The 13,934-nt window shown below is 46.2% G+C and overlaps 1 protein-coding gene across 1 annotated transcript in view; it reads left to right on the top strand.

Moving 5' to 3' along the window:
- The window catches only part of LOC143960443 (uncharacterized), a 98,125-nt gene that overhangs the window by 10,320 nt on the left and 73,871 nt on the right, over nucleotides 1–13,934 (top strand). Inside the window, exon 2 of the mRNA XM_077469065.1 lies at nucleotides 9,250–9,326. Within this exon, the coding sequence (XP_077325191.1) occupies nucleotides 9,270–9,326 (57 nt within the window). The 5' untranslated portion in view covers nucleotides 9,250–9,269. The remainder of the gene's footprint in view (nucleotides 1–9,249; nucleotides 9,327–13,934) is intronic.

The following is a 13,934-nucleotide window of genomic DNA, read 5'->3' as shown; positions in this document are numbered from 1 at the left end:
TGTTGGTATCCACAGGGATCAGCAGGGATTCTGGTGGGCATATATAGGATTTTTATTGCTTTTTAGTTATCAATACCTAATAGTAATGTTTTTGCGTTTTTTAAATGCGCTGTTTTTGCTGATCGTTTAGTATATTGCTATATCGGTAGCTAGTCCTCTTCCATTAAATTTTACTTCTATGTTTCTGCTGTATTCTGCCGTCCAGTGGTTGTTATGGTGATCAGTACACACCTACTCCCATTGGTCAGACAGGTCAGCTGATTAGATTTTTAAAGCGAGTCGCTTGCATCATGCCGTCGCTGCTGATGAAGTCCCGTCCCTTAGGGACGTAATACATATGGAAACCACGTTTTGTGGTCCCCAGTGAATCTCTGAGCGCCGGGGCCACAAAAAATTGATATTCCGGCTGCCTGGGAGGGGACAGGAAGGGGGCAGAATGAGTGCCGTAAATACAGGAGTATTTCCTGTTTACATGGCGTCCTCTGTAATAGGAAGTCCCATCTCCTGCGCTGCTATTGGACGACTGTTCTGTCCCTCAAAGGAGGCAGGATTTCTATTAAAGAGTCTGCAGAGAAAACAGGAGTTTCTACTGTATGTTGGCGCTTGTCCTGGCCCCGTTCTCTCCATGGTTGCAGATGAGCACTGATGGCAATGGTGAGTCTGCATTCATGGCAATGGTGGGGCTGCTGCATTCATGGCAATGATGGGGCTGCTGAATTCATGGCAATGGTGGGACTGCTGCATTCATGGCAATGGTGGGGCTGCTGCATTCATGGCAATGGTGGGGCTGCTGCATTCATGGCAATGGTGGGGCTGCTGCATTCATGGCAATGGTGGGGCTGCTGCATTCATGGCAATGGTGGGGCTGCTGCATTCATGGCAATGGTGGGGCTGCTGCATTCATGGCAATGGTGGGGCTGCTGCGTTCATGGCAATGGTGGGGCTGCTGCATTCATGGCAATGGTGGGGCTGCTGCATTCATGGCAATGGTGGGGCTGCTGCATTCATGGCAATGGTGGGGCTGCTGCATTCATGGCAATGGTGGGGCTGTTGCATTCATGGCAATGGTGGGGCTGCTGCATTCATGGCAAAGGTGGGGCTGCTGCATTCATGGCAAAGGTGGGGCTGCTGCATTCATTGCAGTAGTAGGGCTGCTGCATTCATGGCAATGCTGGGGCTGCTGCATTCATGGCAATGCTGGGGCTGCTGCATTCAAGGAACTTGTGAGGCTGTAGATGGGCACTGATTAGGCTGCATTTATTGGCACTGACCCTTATTTTGCTTCACAGTTCTTTATTTAAAATTTAAGTTTTTATCCTGAAACTTCCCTCTTAAAATGAAGGTGCGTGTTATACGCTGATAAATACAGTATATCCAAAATAACACGCCCAAGCCCATCCCTTCACCACACACAGCCACAAAAGCAAGAGAATTCTTGTTAGGTAGTGTGTTAGGGCTTGGGCGAACACACTATGACGGATTTTGTTCTCGAAACTGTTGCATACACACGGTCGGACAAAGTTGTCGGAAAATCCAACGTGATTACGTTATTTCATTACGACGGTACTAACGCTACGCTAGTAACCGATAGCTTTGGTGTAGGAATTTGATCTGAGCATGCGTGGCACTTTGTCCGATCGGAATTCTCTACACATGATCGAAGTATGTCTGATCGGAGCATTTTGTCTGAAAATGTTACCAACAAGTTGGAAAACTTGGTCCGTTTGATACTCCGACGGAAACAGTCCGATGTAGACCACACACAGTTGGAATATCCGACAAAACAGGCCGATCTGACACATTCCGTTGGAATCTCCGACCGTGTGTACAAAGGCTTAGCCTGAATTTTACTGGTTCAAAGAATGTCAGGCAAATTGGCCAAGCCTCACGCATGTTCACTTCATCAAATCTGGCCCTCTTTGAAAAACGTTTGGACACCCCTTGTCCTACAGCAAGAAAAAAATAAAAAACTTAGTCTGGTTTGGATTTCAAGGTGGATTCCATGCAAAAAAAAAATGTGTGGGGGTCCACCTAAAAGTCAATACCAAACCCTTATTCTGAGTATGGGGCCTGGCTAGCCAGAAAAGGGGGGATGAGCCTGTGCGCCCTCCCTCCTGAACCATTTCAGGCCACATAAATAAAGATGAGGGCAGAGATCTGAGAGATGTAAAAAAAGTTAATTTATTAATAAAAGAGCAAATTGGCAACTCACATATAGCCTGTGAAGGTTCACTTCTGATCAAAGTCAGGCTTGGGTGGTATAGATCTCAGTACAGTAGATCTCAGATACCAGTACAGGATAATGTGTTCAGGGCTGTCAGCTGGGTATACCTATAAGGCTAAGAGGACACCAGAGGGCGCCAAACTAAGTGTAGCATATAAAGGCATGGTAAACACACAAACAAATAGGTAACTCACAGATATGTGGAAGAATTGGTATGTATGAAAGATTCAAGGTCTGAAGTTCCATAGTATCCGCATCAGGTGTATCCTGTTCACTTCACTTCACTTCCTGAAACATCGCTGGAGCATCACATGGCAACATGTTTCAAGGCCACACAGCCTCTTTCTCAAGCCAAACCCCATATGCGGATGTGCTGATATAGTAACAGTAAAGACTAAATGACTGTGCTGATATCAGTTTCTTTGTTTAGTCCCCCCCCCCCCCCCCCCCCACAAGGAGTTAAAATCAGGTATGTTTCTTTTTCACATTGTTTTCTGAAATGTTTGGCTGGAAAGAGTTTATTGGGGATGGAGTCAATGACCCTGACATGCAGTCCTCACCAATAAATTTCTCGATAAAAGGTACCCCCCAAATTTAGTGAGTGAAGTGTATCTAAACACACCCAACAAAGACAAGACAAAGGGAAAGGCGGATAAGGAAATCAGATTCATCTCTCAATTTCATAGCCAAGCCAACACCGACACATAGAGAATTTCTTCCACAAACACTGGTCTATCCTCTTGCAGGATCCTCACCTCAAAACATCTATTCCCCACAAGCCCAAGTTCTCCTATAGAAAAGCCCTGAGCATCAAGGGCAAAATTGCAAGTAGCAACAACTGAAGTGCCTTATATGTATGCATGTCCACCATGGACAAAAGACCTTCAGAGCCAATGAATAGACATACTCCATCACCACCTTTGAGAATTGCTCATCCCAATTCGTAATTTATTGCCTAACATGCCCTTGTGGACCTCTCTACATGGGCATAACAATACGAACACTTCATGCCATATTCAGGGAACTTAAGTGACTCATAGAAGAAGTAAACCCCAAGCATTGTGTACCCTGACGTTTTTTACGAAATTCCATATATTTTATACAGATTTAAATAGTATATTGCCAAAAGTTTGCAGCACTTTGCAAAATAAAGGAGAGAGACTACAGTTACAATACAATTCAAAACAAGATGATTAGGAGCACCCTGCTTCTGAGAGCTTACAATCGAAGGGAGAGGGACAAGTGATACAAAAGATATTAACTGTCAGGGATAATTCATTAACTGTAAGGGATGGGTACAATTTTCATATGGAGGCCGCGGGATAAACTTCCCTGAAGACAGTAGAAAATCATCAGACCGATTGTGGTAGGGAGTTCCATAGGATAGAAGAAACATTAAATCAAACCTCCATAAAATGTAGGGTTCACTTTTCTGACCACCTCCAAACACAAATACCTTTGAAAAGCCTGTGAAATATAATGTTTAAGAAAATAACTAGCTTCATCCCTGGCCTCTGATGATTCTGGGAGGGTGACATCATCGTTCCCAACTTTTGCTTCCCAGGAAAGCTGCATGATCAAAATCACTTGAGAATGAGCCCCAACTATTGCCTGTAATATACCGTGGCGAAGCTAGACATTCTTTCCCCCAGGGCAACGAATCAGATCGGCGACCCCCCCCCCCCCCCCAGGAGAAAGTCAGTCAGTGCCCGGGATGAAAATGCCAAACTGTCGAAAATGCCTAAATAGACAGCTACTGCAGGGGGGAAACATAGGTAATCAGTTCTAGTAAATTCCAGCCCTCCTGTCTAGTGCTGCAGGGAGACACCACGGCAGCATACGTGGGGTTGCCATTGCGAGCCCTGATGCTACGCCCATGGATAGTGACTTCTCCAGCATTCAGCAATTTGGCAGTGTAAGGCCCTTTTCACACAGGTGGACCGATCGGGTCTGCCTAGCAGTTTTTTAGGTGGACCCTCTGTCTGGTGGATCGGATGACAGTTGGATGTAAACGGACAGGCAGTTTGTTTACATCCGACTGCCCATAGAGGAAAGTGGGCTGTGTCTGTGTCCGCTTTGCATAGGTGGAGTGGACACAGACCTGTCATCCCCCTGCTCAGCAGGGATCAGCAGAGAGATCCCAAGCTGAGCAGGTGGATCTGCTGGCGAAGTCCGCCTGCCGTGTGAAAGAGATAATGCAAGCAGGGCAGCTGATACAATAGACAGGGGGATTAGGCAGTAAAGTGGAAAAATCCCAGGCCATAGCTGTTCAGTCAGTTGTCTGTCTGTCCCCTCTCCCCTTGTTCCTCTGGTCCCCCCTGTGTTCCTCTGGTCTTCCCCATGCTCCTCTGGTTCCCACCTTTCTCTTCTGGTACCCCCTTGCTCCTCTGGTCCCTCTAAACTTCTCTGCCCCCCCTGTGCTTCTCTGGTCCCCCTGTGCTCCTCTTCCCCCCCATGCTCCTCTGGCCCCCCTGTGCTCCTCTGCCTTCCCATGCTTCTCTGGTTCCCCCATGCTCCTCTGGCCCCCCGTGTGCACCTCTGGTTCCCCTTACTCCTCTGGTTCCTTTTGCTCCTCTGGTCCCCCTTGTGCTCCACTGGTTCCCCCCTGTGTTTCTCTGATCCCCCATGCTCTTCTGGTCCCCCCTGTGCTCCTCTGGCCTCCCCTATGCTCCTCTGGCCCCCCTGTGTTTCTCTGCCTCATCCCCGTTCCTCTGGTGCTGCATGCTCCTCTGGCCCCCCTTGTGCTCCTCTGGTTCCTGTGCTCCTCTGGTACCCCCCAAACTCCTCTGGTTCCTGTGCTCCTTTGGTCCCCATTCTCCTCTGGTCCCCCCTGTGCTCCTCTTGTCCCTGTGCTCCTCTGGTCCCCCCTGTGTTCCCCTGGTCCCCCATGTGTTCCTCTGGCCCCCCGTGCTCCTCTGTTCCCCCCCAAACTCCTCTGGTCTCCCCTCTGCTCCTCTGCCCCCCCCTTTTCTGGTCTCCCCACAGCATTCACCTCCTCTCCCTGGCTTGTTGTGCAGTGCAGGCTGAATAATGATAATATCTTCAGCATGGAGAAGCTCATCATACAATGCCGAAGACAGCCACACACAGTTATAACATAACCTTCCTTGGCAGTCATTCTCCTGGTCTTTCCTTCCCCTGCTCTCCATCCTGTCTGCTGCCGTGGGAAATCTAGATGGAGAGCAGGGGAAGACGAAAGAAGGAAAGACCAGGAGAAAGATTGCTGGCGAAGGTTATGTTACAGCCAGGGGTCAAGTCCTGGGGGAAAAAGTGTGGGAACTCCCACCCAAGATCCACTCCCCCACCAAAAAAAAAAAAAAATGATATGCTCATATGCACAAACGCTTCAAAAGAGGTATTTTTCATCCAATTTTCGTATTGTGTGTATGAAGCTTAACTGTTAGTACATAAAAAAAAACAATTCTCAATAAACATAAATACGGTAATTCTCTAAATAATCAGCATTCATTCAATTGTGCTTCCATGCAAATGTGAACATCATGTTCTGATCTTTATTGGAGAATGTTATTTTGTATATAGAGTGTTTATGTGGGGAGTTTACACTTTTCATTGAACAGAGTTTGGATAACACAGGGTTAAACGGAAAGGTCATAAATGAACTGCACATTATCTGGACAGAATGCTTGGGGAGATAGTGATGTGTTCCTGCTTAGGAGATGTATGTTAGCTTGGGGGGCTGCAAACTCTGCAGGGCTCCAACACACACTCGCTGCTATTCCAACCCTTCACATATTTCCACATAAACTTCCCTCCTGGCATTAAACTTTGCCAGGTATTGTGCTCAGCTTACCACCCCAGACTGATGTTCCTCCCTCAGCTCACCTCTCTCCCTGCATGTCCTGTGAGCAGAATAGCTGATCTACCCGTCAGCTAGACCTAGACCTGATCTACCCGTCAGCTAGACCTAGACCTGATCTACCCGTCAGCTAGACCTAGACCTGATCTACCCATCAGCTAGACCTAGACCTCATCTACCCATCAGCTAGCTGTGATTGACAGGTAGATCGAAGAGGAAGCTGTCATGGGGCCCCCTACTGGCAATGCCTGAATGGTCAGGTGTGCGGCACTTACTATTGCGAGCTGTGTCGGCGGCTGCTGGTGTAGCACCTGCCACACAGCTCGCATACTTCAAAGTCTTGCAGGACATGGCTGCTAACGGGAACTGAGTTCCTGTTGTGGAAAAAGTACAGGAACTCCGTTCCCGTGAGTTCCCGCAGGACTTGAGCCCTGGTTACAGCTCTGTGTGGCTTCTGGATCTTACGGTATGATGAGCCTCTCCCGCACTGCACAACTAGCCAGGGAGAGGAGGTGAGCGCTGCGGGGAGACCAGAGAAGTGGGGGGGGGGGGGGCAGAGGGAAGACCGGAGAAAAGGGGGGGCAGAGTAGTGGAGGGGGGGGCTTCAGCTGAAGAAGGGACAGGAACAGGAGAGACGACTGGGTCGGCTTTTACAAGTACCGATCCCTGTATTTTCCTCCTGCATCATAATGCTGGCAGGAGGTAGAGGAGGAGAAGGGGCCTTTCAGCTGCTGCAGGAGGATCAGTACCAGCTTTGGCGCCCCTCTCAATGCTGTGCCCAGGGCAGCCGCGCCCAAGGCAGCCTCCCCCCTGCCCCCCCCCCATTTCGGCCCAGGCAATATGTATGAACAGCCAAATCGTATGCCCAAAAAATTTAGTATGCACCTGCCATGTGAACAAAAACTTTCAGGCTGTTGGTTAAATACACACACTTTACTAACAGTTCTGTATTGCTATGCCATGCACATTTCGCTGTATGAACATATGCTAGCCAAGTGCCCCAAATAAATTTGAGTTTTCTCTAAGAGTTTTGGGATTATCTACAGTGGTGTGAAAAAGTGTTTGCCCCCTTCCTCATTTCCTGTTCCTTTGCATGTTTGTCACACTTAAGTGTTTCGGAACATCAAACCAATTTAAACAATAGTCAAGGACAACACAAGTAAACACAAAATGCAATTTGTAAATGAAGGTGTTTATTATTAAAGGTGAAAAAAAATCCAAACCATCATGGCCCTGTGTGAAAAAGTGATTGCCCCCTAAACCTAATAACTGGTTGGGCCACCCTTAGCAGCAACAACTGCAACCAAGCGTTTGCGATAACGTGCAATGAGGCTTTTACAGCGTCCTGGAGGAATTTTGGCCCACTCATCTTTGCAGAATTGTCCTAATTCAGTTACATTAGAGGGTTTTCGAGCATGAACGGCCTTTTTAAGGTCATACCACAACATCTCAATAGGATTCAGGTCAGGACTTTGGCTAGGCCACTCCAAAGTCTTCATTTTGTTTTTCTTCAGCCATTCGGTGGTGGACTTGCTGGTGTGTTTAGGATCATTGTCCTGCTGCAGAACCCAAGTTCGTTTCAGCTTGAGTACACGAACAGATGGTCGGACATTCTCCTTCAGGATCTCTTGGTAGACAGCAGAATTCATAGTTCCTTTTATCACGGCAAGTCTTCCAGGTCCTGAAGCAGCAAAACAGCCCCAGACCATCACACTACCACCACCATATTTTACTGTTGGTATAATGTTCTTTTTATGAAATGCAGTGTTCCTTCTACGCCAGATATACTTGGACACACACCTTCCAAAGAGTTCCACTTTTGTCTAATCGGTCCACAGAATGTTGTCCCAAAAGTCTTGGGGATCATCAAGATGTGTTGTGGAGAAATTGAGACGAGCTTTGATGTTCTTTTTGCTCAGCAGTGGTTTTCTCCTTGGAACTCTGCCATGCAGGCCATTTTTGCCCAGTCTTTTCCTGATGGTGGAGGCATGAACGCTGACCTTAACTGAGGCAAGTGAGGCCTGCAGTTCCTTGGACGTTGTTGTGGGGTCTTTTGTGACCTCTTGGATGAGTCGTCGCTGCGCTCTTGGGGTAATTTTGGGCGGCCGGCCACTCCTGGGAAGGTTCACCACTGTTCCATGTCTTCGCCATTTGTGGATAATGGCTCTCACTGTGGTTCGCTGGATTCCCAAAGCTTTGGAAATGGCTTTATAACCCTTTCCAGACTGATAGATCTCAATTACTTTCTTTCTCAATTGTTCCTGAATTTCTTTGGGTCTCGGCATAATGTGTAGCTTTTAAGGATCTTCTGGTGGACCTTACTGTGTCAAGCAGCTCCTATTTAAGTGATGCCTTGATTGTGAACAGGTGTGGCAATAATCAGGCCTGGGTGTGGCTAGAGAAATTGAACTCAGGTGTGGACAACCACAGTTATAGTATGTTTTAACAAGGGGGGCAATCACTTTTTCACACAGGGCCATGATGGATTGGATTTTTTTTCACCTTTAATAATAAACACCTTTATTTACAAATTGCATTTTGTGTTTACTTGTGTTGTCCTTGACTATTGTTTAAATTGGTTTGATGTTCCGAAACACTTAAGTGTGACAAACATGCAAAGGAACAGGAAATGAGGAAGGGGGCAAACACTTTTTCACACCACTGTAACTGCTGTTAGGAAATGTCCATACAATAAATTAATTAATTCATGAATTAATGTCCATACATAAAAGGAGATTGTAAAAAAGTAACTTTTTCAAAATCATCAATGAATCATACACAGAGTTGTATATTGTACGGCGCATGCACAAATATATGAACAGCAGCCGACATACAAAGGTCCCAAACACTTGTGCTTCAATTAGGGATTCCAATGATAATAGCTTTACATATGTTGACTTTCATGCTACGACATGCATACTGTACAGAGTTTTTTGACATGTGTTTAGCTTCATACACTTAATTTCTTATGAGTCTGTCACGTTCATTTTTTTTTTGTTTTATAAACGCTGTCTTACAAGATGTTCTCAAGCATCTGCTCATGTATGCAGAAATGCGATCCAAGCCTGTCATACCAATCTATCCCTGCTTTTGTTTATTTGTTTAGTAATTAGGCGCAAAGTCTTTACAAAAAAATATATAATTCAATAAAAGCTATAAAAGTAATGCAGTTTACATTTTTTGTATAATTGTTAAATGTCTCCAGCAGAGGGCACTGGTGCTGCAGAAATGACTTCTTACGTTGAAAATGTTCCGATTCTCAAGCCCCAGGAACATTTCCCAGAGGTAAGGCATGTTTTCATATTAGATTTTGACTTTTGCATTCATTCATAAAATGTGCTAGTTCTGCCATTTACTGTACATTCTAATAAAAATGAATGTGATCAGAACTTACATTCTAGGTTGGCCCAAAAAGCTTCAGGTCCCTGGAACATAATTAAATCTAGGGGCTCGTCAAATATCATATGAAACCCCTTGATAGTGCTTTATCTTCCGAATACATTTGGATAAAATATTGTGTCAATTCTTATAAGCCCTCCAAAGGATCAAATAGCAGGTGATAAACAGGAAAAATAAAGGCTTAGTTCATTTATTTTGCATAGAATGTGACCTGGGAGAGAGAGAGGGAAGTGGTCATGCTTGGACCCCCAGACCTCATAGGCCCTGTAGCAGTTGCCCCTTTACAGCCTGTGTAATTACACCCTAGTTAAAGTGTTACTAAACCCAGGACCCTGCATTCACTATATCTGGTCTCCCACCATACACAAAACATGGAAATGCAACTATTTTAGTAAATACTAACTGCTAAATATCTTTCATCAGCCGTATATAGCAGTCTTGTGACTTCTATCAGTGTCTGGTTAAAGCTTGTAGGAGGAGTTTTCATTCTACTCTGACTGTCCTATAAGGCTGCTGGACTCCTGCTGATTGGCACTATGCTAATCACTTGCACCCTCCAAAGAAAAAAAAACTCTACACATCAAACTGAGCATGTGAAGATTGCCCCCAAAGCTCTGTACTGTCAGGAGATGGATTGGGGACTGTGGGAGAAGGAGAGGATCAGAGAAGACAGGATCAAACTGATTTTTTTACACAATGCAGAGGATTAACCCCTTAGTTTCCACAGTTAGTATAACAAGCATGCTTTACTGTATATACAGACTGATTTTACTGTTGTGGGTTTAGTAACACTTTAATGATAAAATGATGTAATGATGATGTAATGAGTAATGATGATCACCGTAATTATTTAGCCTGGCCTTTGCTTCAATAGTTTACCAGCTCATGTTTCCAACAAGTTCCAAGGCTGCACAGAAGGTAGATGGAGTATGTAAGGTAGTCAGTGGGGGAGATTAACTAAAACTGGTGCACACAGAATCTGGTGCAACTCGCCATAGAAACCAGTCAGCTTCCAGTTTTTATTGTAAAAGCTTAATTGAACAAACGGAAGTAAGAACCCGATTGGTTACTGTGCACAGCTGCAACACATTCTGTGTGCAACAGTTTTAGTAAATCTCCCCCAACGTGTCAGTGACAAGACGTGGGAAAATCTACAGAGAGATACCCAGGTTGGAACTTCTATGTAAACTGAAGGTGTCACACTTCCTTGTAGGAAGGACTAGTTTTTGGAACTTATGGAGTAACTCTACCCAAAACTGGTATTTAAAGTGATTGTAAAGCTTTGATTATTTAAAAAACAAAACAAAAACCAACATGTCATATCTCCACTGTGCAGCTCGTCTTGCACAGAGTTGCCCCGAACATCCTCTTCCGTGGTCCCTCGGCAGCACCTCCCTACATCAGATAACCCACTAGGAGAAGCACTCTCCCAGGGGATTACCTTGCAGGCGTGCTAGCTAGTCCATCATCCGAATGCATGACTTAGCCCCGCCCCACGCATCATTGGATTTGATTGACAGCAGTGGGAGCCAATGGCTGTGCTGCTATCAATCTATCCAATCAAGAGCCGAGAAACCCCGGGCAGAGGGACAGCGTGTTCCCGCTGGGTGAAGTTGCAGGACTCACGTAAATAAAACGGGGGGGGGGGGGGGGGCTGGGGGACCAGTCACTGTCAGGTGTTTTTTCACCCTAATGTATAAGATGCATTAGGGTGAAAAAACACAAGGGTTTACAACCCCTTTAAAGCGGAGGTCCACCCTAAAGTGGACCTTCCGCTCATTGGAACCCTCCCCCCTCCGGCGCCACAATTGGCACCTTTCAGGGGGGAGGGGGTGCAGGTACCTGCACAGTACAGGTATCTGCACCCACTTCCGGCGTAGATTCTGCAGAAGCCACACCCCTTTCCGCAGAATCTACGCCCATTTCCGAAGGTCCCCCGCTGCCTGCTGGGAAACACATGGATCCCAGAGACACTCGTGCATGCGCAGTAGGGAACCGGGAAATGAAGCTGAAAGGCTCCACTTCCTGATTCCCATACCCAAGATGGCGGCGGCAGCACCCGAGAGACAATCGAGAGATCGGCTTCGGGTGCCGACATCGCGGGCGCACTGGGCGGGTAAGTGTCATTATTTTAAAAGTCAGCAGCTGCAGTATTTGTAGCTGCTGGCTTTTAAAAAAAAAAAACGCCGGACTCCTGCTTTAAGTATTTGTTTGAAGTTACAGCACTGAAAATCAACCGAGCATCAGATTTTTTTCACATTACATGCACCCATGCAGGATCCCCTTAGCAATGCATTCATCTGCTTTTCCACCCCCAAAAAGATGTCTTCATATTTGTCCAGGCATCATTCAAGCTCACCATCTAATTCCTCGACTGGGATGCTGGGTTGGAGATGGCATAACCATGTAAACCCTGGGGCTTTTACTTTTCTTCTGTGTTTTCAAAAATGTCTGACCCCGATCAGACCCTGATTTAGCTGTTCACTGTGTGACCTTCTACAAAGTTACAATGTTAGTCTCATTCCTCGAGAAGAGGAGATTGAGGAAATGCTTCCTCCTGCCTGCAACAGACCGATGATATGTCTCACCCTAGGCAAAAAATCACTGAATTGAGGCACTCCATGATGATGTAGTAATGGTAAAAGCATTTAGTGTGATCTGTCAAGAATTTATTCCTATATACTTGTAAAATTACTCGAAGGTCCACTTTAGGCCTTATTTACACCTACTTTGCACTCTGGAGAGTGATTCACATTTGTATCACCTCCTGACACCCGTGTTAACCCCCTAAATGCCAGACTACTGCGCTGCAACTGTTGCACATTTTTTTGGGGGGTAGGTTGAAACCCAGCCCCATTGAATGCGTTGTAATCTGTGGACGGTAGTGTCTGCCGACTGCTACAGGGGGTATACTTGCTCCTGTGGCTGTGGTATGTGTACACCCCAGGTCACTATCCTTCCAACTACAGGGTGCGTGGTTGAAGGGGCACTAAAAATGTAAACGTAATGTAAAAAAGCCCTTAGGCTGATAATTTGCACCTCTATGTATTAAATATAAAATACTATAGAAGTTATCTTTTAGTATTACATCCCTTTAACAAGTGAGCTTTGGCTTTTAAAACCAGAGCATTATTAATTGAAGTTCCCTTGAATAAGGTTACTGTTGTTGCACAAGGCTTCAGGTACATTGTTATGGTCTATTTTTATTCTCTAAGAGCAGACAAAGTGAAGGATGCAGTGTATAGATGGGGTTGTTGAACAGAAGAGGTAGGAGGTTGTTATCGGGGGAGATGCATAAAAATAGCTGTGAGCCCGATTGGTGCACATGAGGGGAAGATGCAATGAATATACTCATTACTTTGTGTTCTCCTCACACAAATTAGTCTTTTAGAAGCACATTATGTTTAGAGCACCTCTGGCAATGTTTCGGTCTATTTCTGTGACTTTTATTTAGGACAAGTATTAAGGCGAAACAGCTTCATGGCAGCTCCCTATGACTAGCATACAGGGAACACATAAAAGCAGCCATTAGAGTGCCATGTGGGGTGCCAGTAAGTGACCCTTAAAGTGGAAAATAGCTAAATCATGTTGTGTTCAAAAACAAAACTAGCACATCCTAATAAGTATTATAGTAAAGAAGCTTTCAGAAAAAAAAGGGGTAAAAAGACACATTTGGCCACCTGAGGTTCTGAGGAAAAGTAAGAACCAGTACTGTAGCCCCTGCAAAAAAAGGGCAGAGCAATGGCACACTACGATGGCACTCCAAGTATAGTGCACCCTGCACCCCCTTTTTGTGGGTAACTGTCATGGGATACATTAGACCCTTTGTGCTGCCACCAAGGGTTGGAAGGCTCTCACTGAGCTGCACAAGATTCAAATGTTGCACCTGCAGACAGCATCACAACCCAACATTTAGGATTTCCCAAATTGTGGTAGCAGACTTGTGCAGGAAAAATTAAAATGCAGTATTAAATCAAAGAGCAGGAATGCCTACAGGACTGAAGGTAGGGCTCAAGTCCTGCGGGAACGCATGGGAACGGAGTTCCTGTACTTTTTCCACAACTGGAACTCAGTTCCCATTAGCAGCCACGTCTGGCATATGCCTGAGTAACTGGTTGCTAGGGTGAGCAGCGCCTCGGAGAGAGAGCAGCCAGCCACAGACACCACACCAGACAGAGCCACACTTACTGCTGGTAAGGATCCCCCTCCGTTCTGCTGCTGTACCCCTCCAGTTTTCCTCCGTGTCCCCCTCCCTGCTACTGTCCCCCTCCATTCTGCTACTGTCCCCCTCCATTCTGCTACTGTCCCCCTCCGTTCTGCTACTGTCCCCCTCCATTCTGCTACTGTCCCCCTCTGTTCTGCTGCTGCCCCCCTCTGTTCTGCTGCTGCCCCCCTCTGTTCTGCTGCTGTCCCCCTCTGTTCTGTTGCTGCCCCCCTCTGTTCTGCTGCTGTCCCCCTCCATTCTGCTGCTGTCCCCCTCCTGTTTTCCTCCAT

This window comes from Lithobates pipiens, unplaced genomic scaffold, assembly GCF_037356315.1.
Source record: "Lithobates pipiens isolate NorthernLeopardFrog02 unplaced genomic scaffold, aLitPip1_a1.2 Scaffold_8, whole genome shotgun sequence".
Classification (NCBI taxonomy): domain Eukaryota; kingdom Metazoa; phylum Chordata; class Amphibia; order Anura; family Ranidae; genus Lithobates; species Lithobates pipiens.
Note: the sequence above shows the minus strand (reverse complement) of the source record. Positions and strands in the feature narration are given on the sequence as shown.